This window comes from Salmo trutta, chromosome 40 (genome assembly GCF_901001165.1).
Source record: "Salmo trutta chromosome 40, fSalTru1.1, whole genome shotgun sequence".
Classification (NCBI taxonomy): domain Eukaryota; kingdom Metazoa; phylum Chordata; class Actinopteri; order Salmoniformes; family Salmonidae; genus Salmo; species Salmo trutta.
Genome location: NC_042996.1, coordinates 10,958,095 through 10,976,058, shown reverse-complemented (window position 1 = coordinate 10,976,058; position 17,964 = coordinate 10,958,095). Strand labels below are relative to the sequence as shown.

General features: G+C 43.3%; 2 protein-coding genes and 1 pseudogene across 2 annotated transcripts; 2 read left to right on the top strand and 1 right to left on the bottom strand.

The window, feature by feature from the left end:
- The first annotated feature begins 2 nt into the window (after positions 1 to 2).
- LOC115180435 (zinc finger protein 135) lies at positions 3 to 6,041 on the top strand. The gene is made up of 7 exons (XM_029742516.1): positions 3 to 260; positions 534 to 736; positions 825 to 905; positions 1,381 to 1,476; positions 1,566 to 1,676; positions 3,478 to 3,598; positions 3,869 to 6,041. The coding sequence occupies exons 1-7, from the start codon at positions 224 to 226 to the stop codon at positions 5,605 to 5,607; spliced, it is 2,388 nt and encodes a 795-aa protein (XP_029598376.1). The 5' UTR covers positions 3 to 223; the 3' UTR covers positions 5,608 to 6,041.
- A 233-nt stretch (positions 6,042 to 6,274) lies between these two features.
- On the top strand, positions 6,275 to 12,915 carry LOC115180437 (zinc finger protein 34-like). Its single transcript, XM_029742518.1, has 7 exons — positions 6,275 to 6,522; positions 6,799 to 7,001; positions 7,090 to 7,170; positions 7,662 to 7,757; positions 7,847 to 7,957; positions 8,127 to 8,247; positions 8,483 to 12,915. Exons 1-7 carry the CDS (start codon positions 6,486 to 6,488, stop codon positions 10,174 to 10,176), a joined length of 2,343 nt encoding a protein of 780 aa, XP_029598378.1. The 5' UTR covers positions 6,275 to 6,485; the 3' UTR covers positions 10,177 to 12,915.
- Positions 12,916 to 13,999: 1,084 nt separating this feature from the next.
- Positions 14,000 to 15,550, bottom strand: LOC115180147 (transcription termination factor 2, mitochondrial-like; annotated as a pseudogene).
- Between the last annotated feature and the right edge of the window lie 2,414 nt (positions 15,551 to 17,964).

Sequence of the window (17,964 nt, the reverse complement as noted above, 5' to 3'; positions counted from 1 at the left end):
CACTTGCGGCTCTTATTCCAGCACGATAGGTGGCGATAATGATGTTATGCTGCCAATCTTATTGTTAATAGTCTGGTCAAAACTCTGTTCTGGTTCCGTTTCCCTCTGTCCTGTCGTCAACATTTTCACACAAAAAAATCGTCAGTGAGTTGATAGCTATCTGTCATGCTAATTATCTTTAGTTAGATTTCTGCTTATCGTACATATTTGTTAACATTCCGGCATGGACAAACGAGTCAAGAAGAGTACAGCCAGTACGGGTATGTTACATTATATGACACTTACTAGCCATGTATTAGCAATCTAACCAATTTTACAAATGTGAACCTGGCTAGACCCAAGTCACTGCAGTGCAGAGCGCTAGCTAGCTAGCGACTATCTTCAATGGGTAGTTAAGTATAAAACTAATGTCCGTTTCGGCTTGCCTTCTAAATTACGTTTGCTAGCTAGTTAGCCATGTTGCTGGAGGTATTTGTTGCTAAAGAAAGAGGATGAAGCCACACAAGCTAACATTTTGTTCTGTCTTGCTATAGGTCCCCCACTTCCTCTCTCCTCTTTGCGACTATTGGTTTCTCCCCTGCGGCTGATGTATTCATTTGTATGGCATGTGGTGAATCAACGCAATGTGATGCACTATGGGAAGGTCGAGGAATTTGTAACTGTGGTGACTGAAGCTGTTCCAAAGTTGCTGAGTTACAAACAGAGGGCTCAACTCATCCTGGGCCTGAGAGCAAGGGTGAGTGGCATGATGTGTGGTCATGGGAGGGGTGGTTTTGAAACGGTGTATTAGAAAAATCATATACAATTTTGTCCCATTATTTTAGATGATCTTGGAGTTGTTCCGCAAGGACCCACCCAACCTTCAGGACATCCAACGTCTCCTGGAAAAGATGAACATCTTGGGGGTAAGAATATTTATCTCCTGTGTGAAAGTGTGTAAATTCCGCCCCATACCAGTGAACAACTCACATGTAATGCAACATATTCAAGTATGATTGTTGATAGCATTAACCCAGAAAAACCAAGGCTGGAGCGACATCACTTAAACGAGGGTAAAATATGCGCTGTACTCTGATTTGAAAATAGCCTTTAGCTCTGTAATGTACAAATCTGAGGGGACTGGATAAGTGTAAACGACATACAAGTGTTAACACCTTCCAGTGGGGTTGCGGGAGCTTTCTGCCATCTGTCTTGCTTTGCTGTCACTCATCTGATTCCTTAGATCTGCAAAGTGAAAACACGGATGGGGTAAGAGATAAAAGTTGTTTTCAGGCTAGACTTGTGACTTCTACACTCAATGCCCCTCTTTTTAGTAACATGTAATTCTGATGACGGAAGTGGCTGTACTTTGTATCAAATGATTCCTAATCTGTGTTACAGCAGCAAGATGCAGAAGTGGAGGAGTCGCAGGCTAACTTTGTGGCACTGGTCCAAACCCTGCTGAAAAACCCTTATGAGAGGAAGCACTTCTTCCAGGTTCGGCAGGCTTTCTCCCTTTCCTCTCACACTGTCCACTTTGTCATGTCATAGACACTGACTTTAACCTTTTCTTTCCTTCCCTGTAGGAGGAGTTCCATATACAGTATGGCTCCAAGTATGACACAGCACTGCAGGCCCTTGTGGGAGGCTTGGTCCTCAGACTGGAACGACTGCTATCTGTGCCAGATCTCTCCCAGGTAATGAACTGTTACACAACAAGTCTATAACTAACAATTCACCAGTCATATCTAATGTTGACATTGTTAGACAACTATATACACTACCGTTCAAAAGTTTGGGGTCACTTAGTAATGTCCTTGTTTTCCATGAAAACATACATGAAATGAGTTGCAAAATGAATTGGAAATATAGTCTAGACGTTTACAAAGTTATAAATAATGATTTTTAATTTAAATAATAATTGTGTCCTTTTAAACTTTGCTTTCGTCAAAGAATCCTCCATTTGCAGCAATTACAGCCTTGCAGACCTTTGGCATTCTAGTTTTCAATTTGTTGAGGTAATCTGAATAGATTTCACCCCATGCTTCCTGTAGCACCTCCCACAAGTTGGATTGGCTAGATGGGCACTTCTTACGTACCATACGGTCAAGCTGCTCCCACAATAGCTAAATAGGGTTGAGATGTGTAACCTTTATTTAACTAGGCAAGAGATCCAGTGAGTGTGATGGCCACTCCATTATAGACAGAATACCAGCTGACTGCTTCTTCCCTAAATCGTTTTTGCGTAGTTTGGAGCTATGCTTTTGGTCATTGTCCAGGTGGAAATTGGCTCCAATTAAGCACCGTTCACAGGGTATGGCATGGCGTTGCAAAATGGAGGGATAGCCTTCCTTCTTCAAGATCCCTTTTACCCTGTACACATCTCCCACTTTACCACCACCAAAGCAGCCCCAGACCATCACATTGCCTCCACCATGCTTGACAGATGGCGTCAAGCACTCTTCCAGCATCTTTTAATTTGTTCTGCGTCTCACGAATGTTCTTTGTGATCCAAACACCTCAAATGTAGATTTGTCTGTCCATAACACTTTTTTTCCAATCTTCCTCTGTCCAGTGTCTGTGTTCTTTTGCCCATCTTAATCTTTTATTTTTATTGGCCAGTCTTAGATATGGCTTTTTCTTTGTGACTCTGCCTAGAAGGCCAGCATCCCGGAGTCGCCTCTTCACTGTTGACATTGAGACTGGTGTTTTGCGGGTACTATTTAATGAAGCTGCCAGTTGAGGACTTGTGAGGCGTCTGGTTCTCAAACTAGACACTAATGTACTTGTCCTCTTGCTCAGTTGTGGACCGGGGCCTCCCACTCCTCTTTCTATTTTGGTTAGAGACAGTTTGTTCTGTTCTGTGAAGGGAGTAGTACACAGCGTTGTACGGGATCTTCAGTTTCTTGGCAATTTCTCGCATGGAATAGCCTTCATTTCTCAGAACAAGAATAGACTGATGAGTTTCAGAAGAAAGTTATTTGTTTCTTGCCATTTTGAGCCTGTAATTAAACCCACAAATGCTGATGCTCCAGATACTCAACTAGTCTAAAGAATGCCAGTTTTATTGCTTCTTTAATCAGCTCCACAGTTTTCAGCTGTGCTAACATAATTGCAAAAGGGTTTTCTAATGATCAGTTTGCCTGTTAAAATGATAAACTTGGATTAGCTAACACAACGTGCCATTGGAACACAAGAGTGATGGTTGCTGTTAATGTACCTCTGTACGCCTATTTAGATATTCCTTTAAAAATCCTCAGTTTCCAGCTACAATAGTCATTTGCAACATTAACAATGTCTACACTGTATTTCTGATCAATTTTATGTTATTTTAATGGACAAAAAAAACTGCTTTTCTTTCAAAACAAGGACATTTCTAAGTGACCCTAAACTTTTGAACGTTAGTATACGTGCCAACACATGCCATAATATTTTTCGTACTGCGCACTCTAAGAAACCCCCTGGTTGCTGATCTTAGCTTCTAACTCTTCTTCTCAGATAGCGTCCATTATCAGTGCTGCCCCCTCTGACCTGGAGGAGTGTGGACAGTCTGTGTCTGACCCTGAGCACCTGAAGATCCTCCTCCAGCACCAGAACCTGCTGAATAAGATTCAGTTGGGTAGGGTTACTTTAATTAGTATATCTTCTCCATGTTAATGTTCAGTGGAATTATCAACAGCTGAACAGAGAACAATGTAGTTTTCCCTTTTTGTCAAACTGCCATGGTTCAATCTATTGATAACTTTGAACCAGCTGTATTTACAGGAATATGAATGATTTTCAAATGGTATTAATCTAAACATGCCCAGTACTTTCAAATTCAAACAATCAGAATTTGGTGTAATATAAAATATTCATAGATTTTTCTGTATTTGTCCTTTTTTCTCAGTACCTGTCACGTCCTCTGTAGGGGACTGTGTGCTGTCCTCGCTGTCTTTCCGCTTAACCTGTGGAATGCAGTCCATGCAGACAGATTTTGACGAACCAGCGGAATCATTAGAAGCCGCTCTAAGCATCATGAGCCCAGCCTCCTTCAGTGACTTGGAGGATCTGGGAATGATGTCAGTTGAATCGGACCACGCTGGAGCAGTAACTACTGTGGAGAGAGAAGAGCAGAATGCCAGGGATAACGGATGTCGGGTGAAAAATTCTGTACTCGACAGTAAAGAAGACAATGCACTGCCAAAGAACGACGTAGTCTCTTCTACTCCTCAAAGTGTAAGCAGGCCAGTGGTAGGGGCACCAACAGTTGAGAGCATGCTGCCAACAGAGAGACACAAAGAGCTTGCAACACTGATGAATACTTTCATCACCGAAGCCTCTCCTTCACATATTGTCACCCCTGCCACGGTCACTAATGGGAACCAGCCAGATAACCAGCCGGTCGAGCTAGCGAGTGTCCACCAGTGGGTCTCCCATATTGCAAGTAACTCGATCTCGCTCCCTTCCTTGCCACCCCTTCCACAAAACAATGATGTAGACAAGGAGATCCGGTCAGGTGACACATGTCTTGGAAGCAGTGTGGAAATTGGGGGTCATGAAACAGAAGCCAATCTCTTTGAGAGGGCTGTTATCCGAAGGAGACTGCCCAAGCCACAAAGAATAACGGTACCCTCGAAGAGGAAAATCCCTGAGGCAACCATCATTTGCCAGGAGTGTGGGAAGAGTTTTGTCTATCCGTCTCAGCTGGAAAATCACCTCCGCATTCACACAGGAGAGAAACCTTTCAAGTGCACTGAGTGTGGCAGGGCCTTCAGGTCCTTAGGAGGCATGACCACTCATATGAAAAATCACTCTGAAGCACGGCCATTTAAGTGTGAAAAGTGTGACAAGGGCTTTCGGAAAAAGGCTGACTTGAAGAAGCATCAGCCCATCCACATGGGTGCAAAACCACACAAATGCACCATCTGCGGAAAGGGCTTCACCCAAGCATTCTATTGCAGAATACACATCCAGTCTCATGCAAGTGAAAATAACTTTCCCTGCACTCATTGTCAGAAGAGATTCCCAACCCAATACAAGCTGTCTGTCCACGAGCGCTGGCACACCATGGAGCGCCCGTTCATCTGTGAGCAGTGTGGGATGCGCTTCTTTCATCCCAGTGGGCTGAAGAGGCACATGGGCTATCACATTGGGAACCGCCCGTTCCTGTGTGCCCAGTGTGGAAAGACTTTTGTTTATGAGTTCGACCTGAAGAAACACCAAAGGGACCATGGCCCCAAGCCCAAGATCCCATGCCCTGTCTGCCAGAAGGTTTTTGGCAGCAACGGACTCATTAAGGCCCACATGTTTACACACACCTCTGTAAAACCTTACAGATGTGACATATGTGACAAGACCTTTAAACAGAGCAGCAGCTTGAGCAGTCACAAACGTCTGCACACGGGCGAACGCCCTTACCACTGCGACATGTGTGGGAAGACATACAAGCTGAATCAGCACCTGAAGGAGCACATAATTATCCACCACACAGCGGAGGGGCACCCCTGTGACCAGTGTGGAAAGGTCTTCAAGTTACCACGTCTTCTGAAGGCGCATGAGCGGTTGCACTCAGGAGAGCGATCTGAGCAGACAAGGAAATACAGTCACACCAGCCGTCGCAGGAGAAATTCCTCCAAAATGAGTTGATTTACTGCACAGTGGCTGCCTTCCACACCCACCGACTGGGATGCTATTTTTAATGTCCTGACAAATTGCCATTAGTTGTAATAATATTTCACATTTTTTGTTGTAGACTTTAGATTTTGGACCAGAATTCAGGATTCCCTTAATAGACTGAACATTAAAAAGTTGTATAACGTCTGGCTTAATTAATGCAGCAACAAACATTTCTGCTGTTAGATAACAATGAATGATTGTGTCATTAAAACATATTTGTTTGTTTTTGCTTTTCTTTTTTTGGAAAGGTTATTGAAATTCCAATGACGCAAGATGTAAATTGATAGCTACTCACTTATTCCTCTTTTTGAGAGTAGTCAATGATTGCAGGGAGCCTTTACAAAAAATATGCACAACATTTGGTGTTGGATAAAGGCAAATAAAGTCAACATTGTGTGCCACTACTTTCTTGTTTTGCTATTTTATTCACAGCAAGGGAAACCAAATGTATGCTAGAATGGTACTGTGTGATGACTTTTTTATAATACATTTAAAGTGTTCACAAAAGTTAATTAAGCCACAAAATAGAGATTCTTACTCATCCAAATATATATATGTACAGATAATGATGAAATTCGTGTTTTTACCTAAAATGTAATTTCAAAAAAAGAGCAAAGGATTCAATTGCGGCTCTTATTCCAGCACGATAGGTGGCGATAATGATGTTAAGCTGCCAATCTTACTGTTAAATAGTCTGGTCAAAACTCTGTTCTGGTTTTGGTTCCTTTCCCATCTGTTGTTGTCGCCATTTTCATAATTTTTCGTCAGTGAGTTGATAGCTATCTGTCATGCTAGTTATCTTTACTGTTAGATTTCTGCTTATCGTACATATTTGGTAACATTCCGGCATGGACAAACGAGTCAAGAAGAGTACAGCCAGTACGGGTATGTTACATTATATGACACTTACTAGCCATGTATTAGCAATCTAACCAATTTTACAAATGTGAACCTGGCTAGACCCAAGTCACTGCAGTGCAGAGCGCTAGCTAGCTAGCGACTATCTTCAATGGGTAGTTAAGTATAAAACTAATGTCCGTTTCGGCTTGCCTTCTAAATTACGTTTGCTAGCTAGTTAGCCATGTTGCTGGAGGTATTTGTTGCTAAAGAAAGAGGATGAAGCCACACAAGCTAACATTTTGTTCTATCGTCTTGCTATAGGTCCCCCACTTCCTCTCTCCTCTTTGCGACTATTGGTTTCTCCCCTGCGGCTGATGTATTCATTTGTATGGCATGTGGTGAATCAACGCAATGTGATGCACTATGGGAAGGTCGAGGAATTTGTAACTGTGGTGACTGAAGCTGTTCCAAAGTTGCTGAGTTACAAACAGAGGGCTCAACTCATCCTGGGCCTGAGAGCAAGGGTGAGTGGCATGATGTGTGGTCATGGGAGGGGTGGTTTTGAAACGGTGTATTAGAAAAATCATATACAATTTTGTCCCATTATTTTAGATGATCTTGGAGTTGTTCCGCAAGGACCCACCCAACCTTCAGGACATCCAACGTCTCCTGGAAAAGATGAACATCTTGGGGGTAAGAATATTTATCTCCTGTGTGAAAGTGTGGAAATTCCACCCCATACCAGTGAACAACTCGCATGTAACGCAACATATTCAAGAATGATTGTTGATAGCATTAACCCAGAAAAACCAAGGCTGGAGCGACATCACTTAAGAGGGTAAAATATGCGCTGTACTCTGATTTGAAAATAGCCTTTAGCTCTGTAATGTACAAATCTGAGGGGACTGGATAAGTGTAAATGACATACAAGTATTAACACCTTCCAGTGGGGTTGTGGGAGCTTTCTGCCATCTGTCTTGCTTTGCTGTCACTCATCTGATTCCTTAGATCTGCAAAGTGAAAACACGGATGGGGTAAGAGATAAAAGTTGTTTTCAGGCTAGACTTGTGACTTCTACAAACCCAGTCACCCATACACTCAATGCCCCTCTTTTTAGTAACATGTAATTCTGATGACGGAAGTGGCTGTACTTTGTATCAAATGATTCCTAATCTGTGTTACAGCAGCAAGATGCAGAAGTGGAGGAGTCGCAGGCTAACTTTGTGGCACTGGTCCAAACCCTGCTGAAAAACCCTTATGAGAGGAAGCACTTCTTCCAGGTTCGGCAGGCTTTCTCCCTTTCCTCTCACACTGTCCACTTTGTCATGTCATAGACACTTACTTTAACCTTTTCTTTCCTTCCCTGTAGGAGGAGTTCCATATACAGTATGGCTCCAAGTATGACACAGCACTGCAGGCCCTTGTGGGAGGCTTGGTCCTCAGACTGGAACGACTGCTATCTGTGCCAGATCTCTCCCAGGTAATGAACTGTTACACAACAAGTCTATAACTAACAATTCACCAATTATATCTAATGTTGACATTGTTAGACAACTGTATACGTGCCAACACATGCCGTAATGTTGTTTATCCTGCGCACTCTAAGAAACCCCTGGTTGCTGATCTTAGCTTCTAACTCTTCTTCTCAGATAGCGTCCATTATCAGTGCTGCCCCCTCTGACCTGGAGGAGTGTGGACAGTCTGTGTCTGACCCTGAGCACCTGAAGATCCTCCTCCAGCACCAGAACCTGCTGAATAAGATTCAGTTTGGTAGGCTTACTTTAATTATATATTCTCTTTCCTGTTAATGTTAAGTAGAATTATCAAGAGATAAACAAAGAACAATGTAGTTTTCCCCAAACTGTCATGGATCACTTTGAACTAGCTGTATTTACAGGATTGTGAAATAGTTTTTCAATGGTATTAATGTAAACATGCTCATTCCTAGGCTTTCAAATTTAACCAATCAGAATGTCATTTTTCTATATTTGTCCCTTTTCCTCAGTGCCTGTCACGTCTTCTGTTGGTGACTGTGTGCTGTCATCGCTATCCTTCCGCCTCGCTTGTGGAAGGCCGTCAATGGAGGCAGATCTTGACAAGCCATCAGAATCATTAGAAGCCGCTCTAAGCCTCATGAACCCTGCCTCCTTCAGTGACTTGGAGGAGCTGGGAATGATGTCAGATGACTCTGACCATGCTGGAGAAGATAATACTGTGGAGAGAGAAGAGGATGCAGTGCGTGGCGGTGAGGAAGAGAATGCACTGCCAGAGAGCGCCGTGGTCTTCTCTTGTCCTCAAGGTGTTAGCGGACTGGTGGGAGGGGCACCATCAAAAGGGGCACCAACAGTAAGGAGTATGCTGCAAACGATGAGACAGCAACAGCTTGTATCACTGATGAATACTTCCATCACTGAAGCCTCTCCTTCACAGATAGTCATCCCTGCCACGGATAACCAGCCGGTCGAGCTAACGAGTGTCGACCAGTGGGTCTCCCATATTGCAAGTTATACTTTATCGCTCCATTCCTTGCCACCCCTTCCACAAAACGATAATTTGGACAAGGAGATGGAGTCGGCCGACACAGGTCTCGGAAGCAGTGTGGTGATCGGGGATCAGGAAACAGAGGTCGATCTCTTTGAGAGTTCCGTTATCCAAAGGAAGAGGGTGCAAAAGCCACTACGAGTAGCTTGCTCAAAAAAGAGAAACCCTGCAACCAACTCCTGCCAAGAGTGTGGGAAGCGTTTTCTGTCTCGGGGACGGCTGGAGGATCACCTCCGCATACACACAGGAGAGAAACCTTTCAAGTGCACCGATTGTAGCAGGTTCTTCAGGACATTGGCACTCCTGACCAACCATATGAAAATTCACTCTGACGTGCGGCCCTTTAGCTGCGACGAGTGCGGCAAGTGCTTTCGGAGGAAGGTTGGCCTTCAGAATCACCATCGCGTCCACACGGATGCGAGACCATACAAATGCACCATCTGTGGAAAGGGTTTCACCCAAGTACAGTACTGCAAAAGACACATGGATTGTCATACAAGTGAGAATACCTATTTCTGCACTCATTGTCCGAAGAGTTTCCCAACCCAATTCCAGCTGTCCGCCCACCAGCGCTGGCACACCATGGACCGCCCGTACGCCTGTGAGCAGTGTGGGTTGCGCTTCTTTATGCCAAGCTTGTTAAAGAGACACATGGGCTATCACATTGGGAACCGCCAGTTCCTGTGTGCCCAGTGCGGAAGGACCTTTGTCTATGAGTTTGACCTAAAGAGACACCAAAAAGACCATGACCCCAGTCCCAAACTCCCCTGCCCTGTCTGTCAGAAGATGTTTGGCAACAACAGCCTACTCCAGGCCCACATACGCAGGCACTCTTCAGAGAAACCTTACAGATGCGACATATGCGACAAGACCTTTAAAGACAGCGGGGGTCTGCGCATACACAAGCGGGGGCTGCACTCGAACGAACGCCCTTACAGCTGCGACGAGTGTGGGAAGACCTATAAACTACACACGCACCTGAGGGAGCACAAGTTTAAACACACGGGGGAGGGCCACACCTGTGGCCAGTGTGGAAAAGCCTTCAGGTACCTGCGTCTCCTGAAGGCGCACGAGCGATCGCACTCCGAGCCATCTGAGCTCACACGGCGAAACAGTCACACCAGCCGTCACAGGAGACATTCCTCCAAAAGGAGTTGATTTTCTCACATCTGCACACCCTTTACTGTGGCTACAGTAATATACAACCGTATTCAACTTTGTCAATTCCATGTCATTAGCTGTAAGGTTATGTAGGGCAGCCCAGGGTTCCTCTGTGTTGTCTTAGGAATGCTGCATTATCCCACCATTCCCCCATTCTGTGACATCTCTGTGGTGCAGAGGGGCGACATGATGAGGGATGGTGAGATAATTGACTTGAATGGAGAAGAGGGTCTCTGCTGTTCAGGACTGCTGCTCACTGAGTTTAGCTTCCTCCCTCCCTCTATGATCCTCCCTCCTCTGATCAGACATACTGGGACTATACATGCCCTTATTACATGATACACAGCATATCAAGTACAGGTTCTAAATTCATTTCAAATCATGCGATGTCATACATGTTCTATTTTGGGAGGTACCAGAATTGCAGTCCTAACAGCCATGTATACAAAACCGGTTGTGCGTCTGAAGGCTCCCAGAAAATCTGTGGACCTGCAATTCATATTGGGAATCTTTGGAACTATGTTCAGTGAGGTGTGTTTGGTAAACCAGTGAAACAACCACTGTCAGGTGCAGTAAGCTCTCAAGAGAGTGTGGTTTTAATCTGTTGACTTGGATCAGGATTGGGGGTCAATTACATTTTATTCAGGATCTTGCTAATAGAAAATAATTTAAGTTACTACCTGAATTGACTGAATTAATGTCATTGAATCCAACCCTGGTTTGGATACAGTCTCATGGCTTCTCTTGCAGTATAATCATCAGTGTTTGATAGTCACATGTACAGGGTTGCAGGTGTAATTGTGGGGTACAGTGACAATCTTAGGGTCTGAACTCCAACAGAGTGTAGTTCTTCAATTTGTGCTTCTTGTTCTATCGCAATGTTCTTGTTTAATTCAAAAGCTTATAGGCTACATTAATTTGTGGTGTTTATTTTGGACATAAAACAGTCTCCTAACAAGTGTGTGCCACACATTTCCTGTTCTGCAACATTTATTTACTGTAGCTGCCATTTAAACCTTCAGAGAGAGAGAGTTTCTTTTCTTTTTTCTTCCAAATGCAGCATTACCCTTCTTGTGGGCACATCAGAAATTGTGTGAACATACGTGTTATGGCTATGCTGGAGTTGTCATTTATATATTTTTTATGAATCATGAGATTTAACCGGTGGATGTCAGTTTGCCTCATCAGTCTTTTGACATCAACAATATTTTGTGGTAAGCAATACACAAAGTTAATATTGTTTTAATAGTTATAGCTAACAAGATTGCAACAGATGTCTGTCATTTTTCTGTGTGAAATGTTGGTTCACTCCAAAATATCAATTACTGACATCAATTTTTTTTATGTATTTCACACATTTCTCTGGCAAACAATAGTCCACAAAACTACACTTGCAGTCAACAAAACTAAGAAAACCTGTGCGCACTCATGCGTTATTCTGGAAACTGTAAGCATCTACCTGTGAGGGAAATCTAATAGGCTAGGTCATACATTATTTATTTGTGCATGGGGAAAAAGAGCTACGGTACCCTACTGTACTGCAATGCAGGTCCAACAGAATTCCAGCCGTCTTTGAAAATATTTTTGTTTGTTATACAGGAATACGTTATTTTTCAGAATTGAACAGATTACATTTTGATCTTGTTGAATGTTGTTCTCCAACTCCCAATCCCACATCTTTTTGTTTAATCTCATGTCATTCCTCATGCCTTGTGGTCCTAAGAGGAAGAGCAGTGAGTCTGATAGTCATTTATTTTGAAAAGTATGAATTCCTAATAAATAACACTATTACACATGACGTAAATGGTTATAACAACTATGAATGCAATCACATGCATTCCTCATACGAACAAAAGGTCAGGATTCAATTGAATCAACAGTAGGCTTAAGCCTTGTTCGCCAACAAAGCACAGCCTTTCTTTGCTTTTGTTTAGGCTGTGTCAGAGGTGGAAGAGCTTATCAAATAACTGATTAGCTGCTCTTGCGGTCATTGTCATGAAACCACACCCGCGCTTATCCCACCCACGTTTACGTTCTGAACAAGAAAGTGAAGGCTATATAAAAATGACACTCAAATTTATGATAGGGATTTATATCAACCTAATTGCGGTGTAGGGGCTCCCGAGTGGCGCCGCGGTCTACGGCACTGCATCTCAGTGTTGGTCTGATTTGTTATTGTTACCCATCTAACGATCACTGCCCTTCTTTATGAGGCTTTCAAAAAGCTCCCAAGTCTTTGCAATTGAATTTGTGCTTGAAATTCAACACTTGACTTAGGGACCTTACGGATATTGTATGCATGTGGACAGAGGAAGGGTAAGTTAAAAAAAACAACTGTCAATTAAATTTTTTCCCACACAGTGATTCCATGAAATGTATTTATGTGATTTGTTAAGCCAAATTTTACTCCTGAACTAATTTAGGCTTGTCATACTTACCGTATGCAACGACTGTATTTTAGTTATCAAATTTGTATTGATCTTAAAAAATAATCAAAATGTGGCATTAGAGTATTTTGAGTATATTGTTGACAAAAAAATGAATATATTTTAATCCCACTTTGTAACAATAAAATGTGAAGAAATCCAAGGGGTATGAATACTTTTGCAAGGTACTGTAGATGTTTGACTGATTAAATTCTTGATTGCTGTTTCTCATGAGTAGCTCTTGTTACAGATGGCTTCAAAAGTTGATGGAAAGTACATACACTCATCAATAAATACAAATGGCAAAATATTCAACATTGATGATTCCCTTTGTTATTTGGGGGATTTTAGTTACATTCATTATAGTCATCAAATGTTGTGGTAAGAATTTAAAATACGTTTTTAACTCAATCAATACTTCTATAGATGTTTTTTTCTTGAGTCTATTTTGAGCAAGCATGACTATTTCAATTTTTTTTAATGTAAATCACCAGAGGTTTGAGCTCACTCAAACAAATCAGAGCAAAGCAATCATAGCTAAAATAAATCATAGCTTAAATCAAAATGCTTTATTGTGGAGTTATGTTACCATGAAAATAACTATACCGTACCTATCTAAAAGTGATAACCACTGACTTCCATCTGCCTTTTCTTACAGACCATAAAAAGCCCAAACCTGCAGTTGAGAATCCCAACGTAAAAGGCTGGTTTCTTCAAGTAATTCAAGTCACAATGCATCCTGTTTTGAGGGTCGTTCTTGGAACCATGGCATTTGGCAGACTTTCCAGAGGCCTACAGAAACATCCATGAGGAGTGGGTGGAGATGCAGACGGACATTGGATGATGAGTACTCCATGTAATACTATGTCCCATCTGGGAAATATACAAAGTTACAGGTTGTAGTGTAGATAACACATACTATTGAGCCATCATTTTTACTAACATGGTTTAAAGGCATTATTCAAGATGTTGGCAACTAAACCCTTTTAAAAGTTGAAGATGGCATGCTACGTGCTCCCTGTAGACTTTCAGTAATTGTGCTAACGCTAGTTAGCAATGGCTCCAGAAACAAATTGACCTTTAACTTCCTTCAAACTGCACACAGACGTAAGAATTGTATTCATGAGTTAATCTGACTCTGGGTTAATAGAAAATAGGGCTTAAGGGCAAAAATCTTAAACTATACCCTATTAAAGTCATGCTAGTCTTTGAGTTACAATACCGACAGGATCAATTGCTCATGCCAGAACCAACAGGTGGACAGTCCTGATATTTGTTTCGTTTCCATTGGGGTCCTTAATTCTCTTGTGTTTGTACTGAAGTATGTCACTTCCCATAAGGGAAAGTGGGATACCTAGTCAGTTGTACAACTGAATGCATTCAACTGAAATGTGTCATCTGCATAACCTCTGAATCAGCAGGGCAGCGGAGGACTCATCATCTGAGCACACGAGCACCTCCTGGGTGTAGTCCAGGAGGTGTTGCATGGCCTCAGGCTACAGCTCTGCGATGGAGGCCCTGAGGCTGGAGACCAGGACCAGGAGCTCCTCTGTGGTGAAGCCCTTCTCCCTCAAGAAGCCGACTGTCCGTCCACGCCTCAGCCGGCTGCATCAGGATGTAGGGGTTCTGGCTGAGCAGCTTTTGGAACCATAAGCGCAGGTTTCCCTCGTCCCCTCCCAGGTCCAGGCAAGTCTCTCGCAGCGTGTGGATGACCTCCTGGTTGCTCTCCACAGGCTGGCTGAAGCTCTGGGGGGTGCTGGCCATCAGCTTCCCGATGATGCGCTTGCTGAGACATCTCCAGAGCCTGCGCATGTTGTCACGCTGGTTGGTGTGGTGCGTGAGTGTGAAGGAGGAGGCAGGGAACTTCTCAATGATGCCCACCAGCTCACACCGGCCGGTTGGGGCATACGGAGGACCAGAGGTCCCGTTGAGCTGCCACATCCTCGGGCCGACTCAGGATATCCTCGGGGTGGGTCTCCAGCACACGGGCTATGGAAGCAGTGTCGGCGCCCATGTCCTGCAGCAGATCCGCCGTGTCGTACATGTACACAGAGTTCTCTGACAGCACCCATCCCTTGAACATACGCACTTTACGGATGTCCACCGATGGGTCATAAAGGGAGTCGACAGTTTGCTGGTTCTCTGGCCGCTTGTTGGCGAGGGTAGAGGCGGAGAAGCCCATATGAGGGGTTAAGACGCTCCTCTTCTGGCAATAGGCGCACGGGAAGGCAGTGGTGGCACGGAGCATTGTTAAGGCACTAAAGTACAGACGACCTGTATAAGACAAAAACACACTGAGCTGAGTTGCATCACACAAGACCACTACGTCCTTTGTCAGTATTATGTACCAGTTAGTCCTATACTACTGTTTTATGCTTTCAGTACATAGACTGTTTTCTACTGCTCTAAATTAGACCGTTTACTTAACGGTAAAATACATTTTATTTAGGATGATCACATAACAAACATTGCTTTCCTCACTGCAAAGCCTGTCAAAATCAAACAATGTTGAACTGATCTATTGAGGGCAACATCAGTAAATGTAAGTATATTTGGCCAGTAGATATCAGAGTAGTGTTGCTGTGGGAACACGATGTACTAAACGTGTTACTGGGTGGTGGAGAATGTGTACTTAAACTCATAACCAATGTGCCCTCTATATTACCGACGGTAGCAAGTCACTATAGGTCTATAATTATCTAGTTTGTAAAAGGTCTATGCTGCTGTAACAACTGTCTTTCAGCACATGGGACAGAGACCACCTGAATCAACTATAGTAATTCAAATACAGGCTATAAATTCTATATTGTAAACATCTGAATCAACTATAGTAATTAAAATACAGGCTAATCATTCTATATTGTAAATAAAACCAGATGTTTACCAGTTTATTGTCCAGAGGAATACACAAGTTGACGCTGGAAGTTGTTCAGGGCAGGCATTTGTACCACTATGAAAGATTCTAAATGCCCTCTGCTCACATGTTTCAAAATGCGTGTGATTGGCTCTGTTCCCGTCCTCCTACATTGGTGTTGTGCTGCGCAGATTATTAAATTGTGGGAACTCCATCAATATGAATTCCCAATGTAATTAACAATAATATGGTGGGTGTTTATATTGTCCTATTTCACACATGTAGGCTACAAGTGTGTATTATACGCATGTATAATACGCACGCATATCCCAACTCTCCCAGACACCCTCAGAGAGTGGGGTCACGGTGGGGCCGGTGTTATGGGCGGGATTTGGGGGGCCTGTTCCGCCCTACCTTACCTCGTTGCCCGTCCAAATACAATTTTGAAATATGCATAATTTATTTGACGGAGATGCGCGCCAACAGAAAGACGCATCAATCTCAGTTGAAGCATCCGAACAAGCGAAACAGCGCCCCTCTGTCTCAGTATGTAGACCGTGTATTTAATACTGTCTGGACCAAAAGAGTATGGCATGTCATACTAGTTCTGTCCAGACAGCATCAGATACATGGGCTACATAGGGGCGCTGTATCTCTCCTCGCTCGGATACTTTCTTAGGTGATATAGTTTCAGCAGAGAGGAAGAGGCGAGGGCTCACTCTCGTTCAATTCTGGCCAGTATAAACCAAATGCGTTTCTATGGGAATAATATGCAGACCTAAACTTGTCGCCTGCCTTCCTGCCTTTGGGACAAAAACTCATTGTTAGGGCGGAGACATGAGCATCTCATCATTATATGCAGATATCTGGTGTCAGCCTCTTCGGAATTGGAAAGGAAAGTTGGCGGGTGTACAGTGCACTGTTAAGATGCTGGATTGCCCAAAATTAAATTGATGTTCCGCCAAAATTATATAATTATCCTGTCTAAATAAAATCATTCAAAATACTTCACCAGTGAGCATTACTTAGCCACATAGGATAAGTAGCTTCATCAAAAAAGGTTTGCTGTGGTAGTTTTAAATCACCGGTGTGCTTGAGAAGCCCGCGATTTGGGTAGTGGGCGTGGCAATAGGTCTAGCTGATTGAGTTGCGGCTGTCTGAACATAAGAATGAGAGGGTTGTGGCGAAGATATGGCGCTGTCTGAACATAAGAATGAGAGGGTTGTGGCGAAGATATGGCGCTGTCAGTGAACATAACAATGAGAGGGTTGTGGCGAAGATATGGCGCTGTCTGAACATAAGAATGAGAGGGTTGTGGCGAAGATATGGCGCTGTCAGTGAACATAACAATGAGAGGGTTGTGGCGAAGATATGGCGCTGTCAGTGAACATAAGAATGAGAGGGTTGTGGCGAAGATATGGCGCTGTCAGTGAACATAACAATGAGAGGGTTGTGGCGAAGATATGGCGCTGTCAGTGAACATAACAATGAGAGGGTTGTGGCGAAGATATGGCGCTGTCAGTGAACATAACAATGAGAGGGTTGTGGCGAAGATATGGCGCTGTCAGTGAACATAACAATGAGAGGGTTGTGGCGAAGATATGGCGCTGTCAGTGAACATAACAATGAGAGGGTTGTGGCGAAGATATGGCGCTGTCAGTGAACATAACAATGAGAGGGTTGTGGCGAAGATATGGCGCTGTCAGTGAACATAACAATGAGAGGGTTGTGGCGAAGATATGGCGCTGTCAGTGAACATAACAATGAGAGGGTTGTGGCGAAGATATGGCGCTGTCAGTGAACATAACAATGAGAGGGTTGTGGCGAAGATATGGCGCTGTCAGTGAACATAACAATGAGAGGGTTGTGGCGAAGATATGGCGCTGTCAGTGAACATAACAATGAGAGGGTTGTGGCGAAGATATGGCGCGTTCCTCTCTAGAATCCATGCATATGTAGGAACGTGTCCATTTGGCAATTTCTGATTGTCATACAGCATAATTTTTTCTTTGCCTCACACGTCAGCGAAGTCTGTTTTTTAAACATCCATTGCGAATGATAGTTCCTCAGTATTCAAAAAATCTTTCCAACACTCGATAATCACCAAGCCATGTGAAAACGCTAAATATAATGATCTGATGATCCCATATATCCAGTGTAAACGTCATAAAAACAGCTTTCTATCCCGAGCTCACTGGCGCAGGAAACTCTAGGGCCCGGAATAGCTAGCTGATACAATGTTTCACACTTTTTTCGCTAGAGACAGCTTCGGTCCGGACCAAGTGATGATTTGACGTTGTACTTCACTAGCAATAGCTCAAGTCAAGACAGATAGAAAAGAGGCAGACAGGCGGATTAGATAGATTAATGTTATTGAAAGAACCGGGATTTTCATCAGGATATTTTCTACTGTTTTTATTTGTCTATTTTAGGCCTATGTATTTTACTTAGTTGAGGCCTACTGCTGCATCTGAGTTATATTGTCATTTCTTTAACTTTTCAATG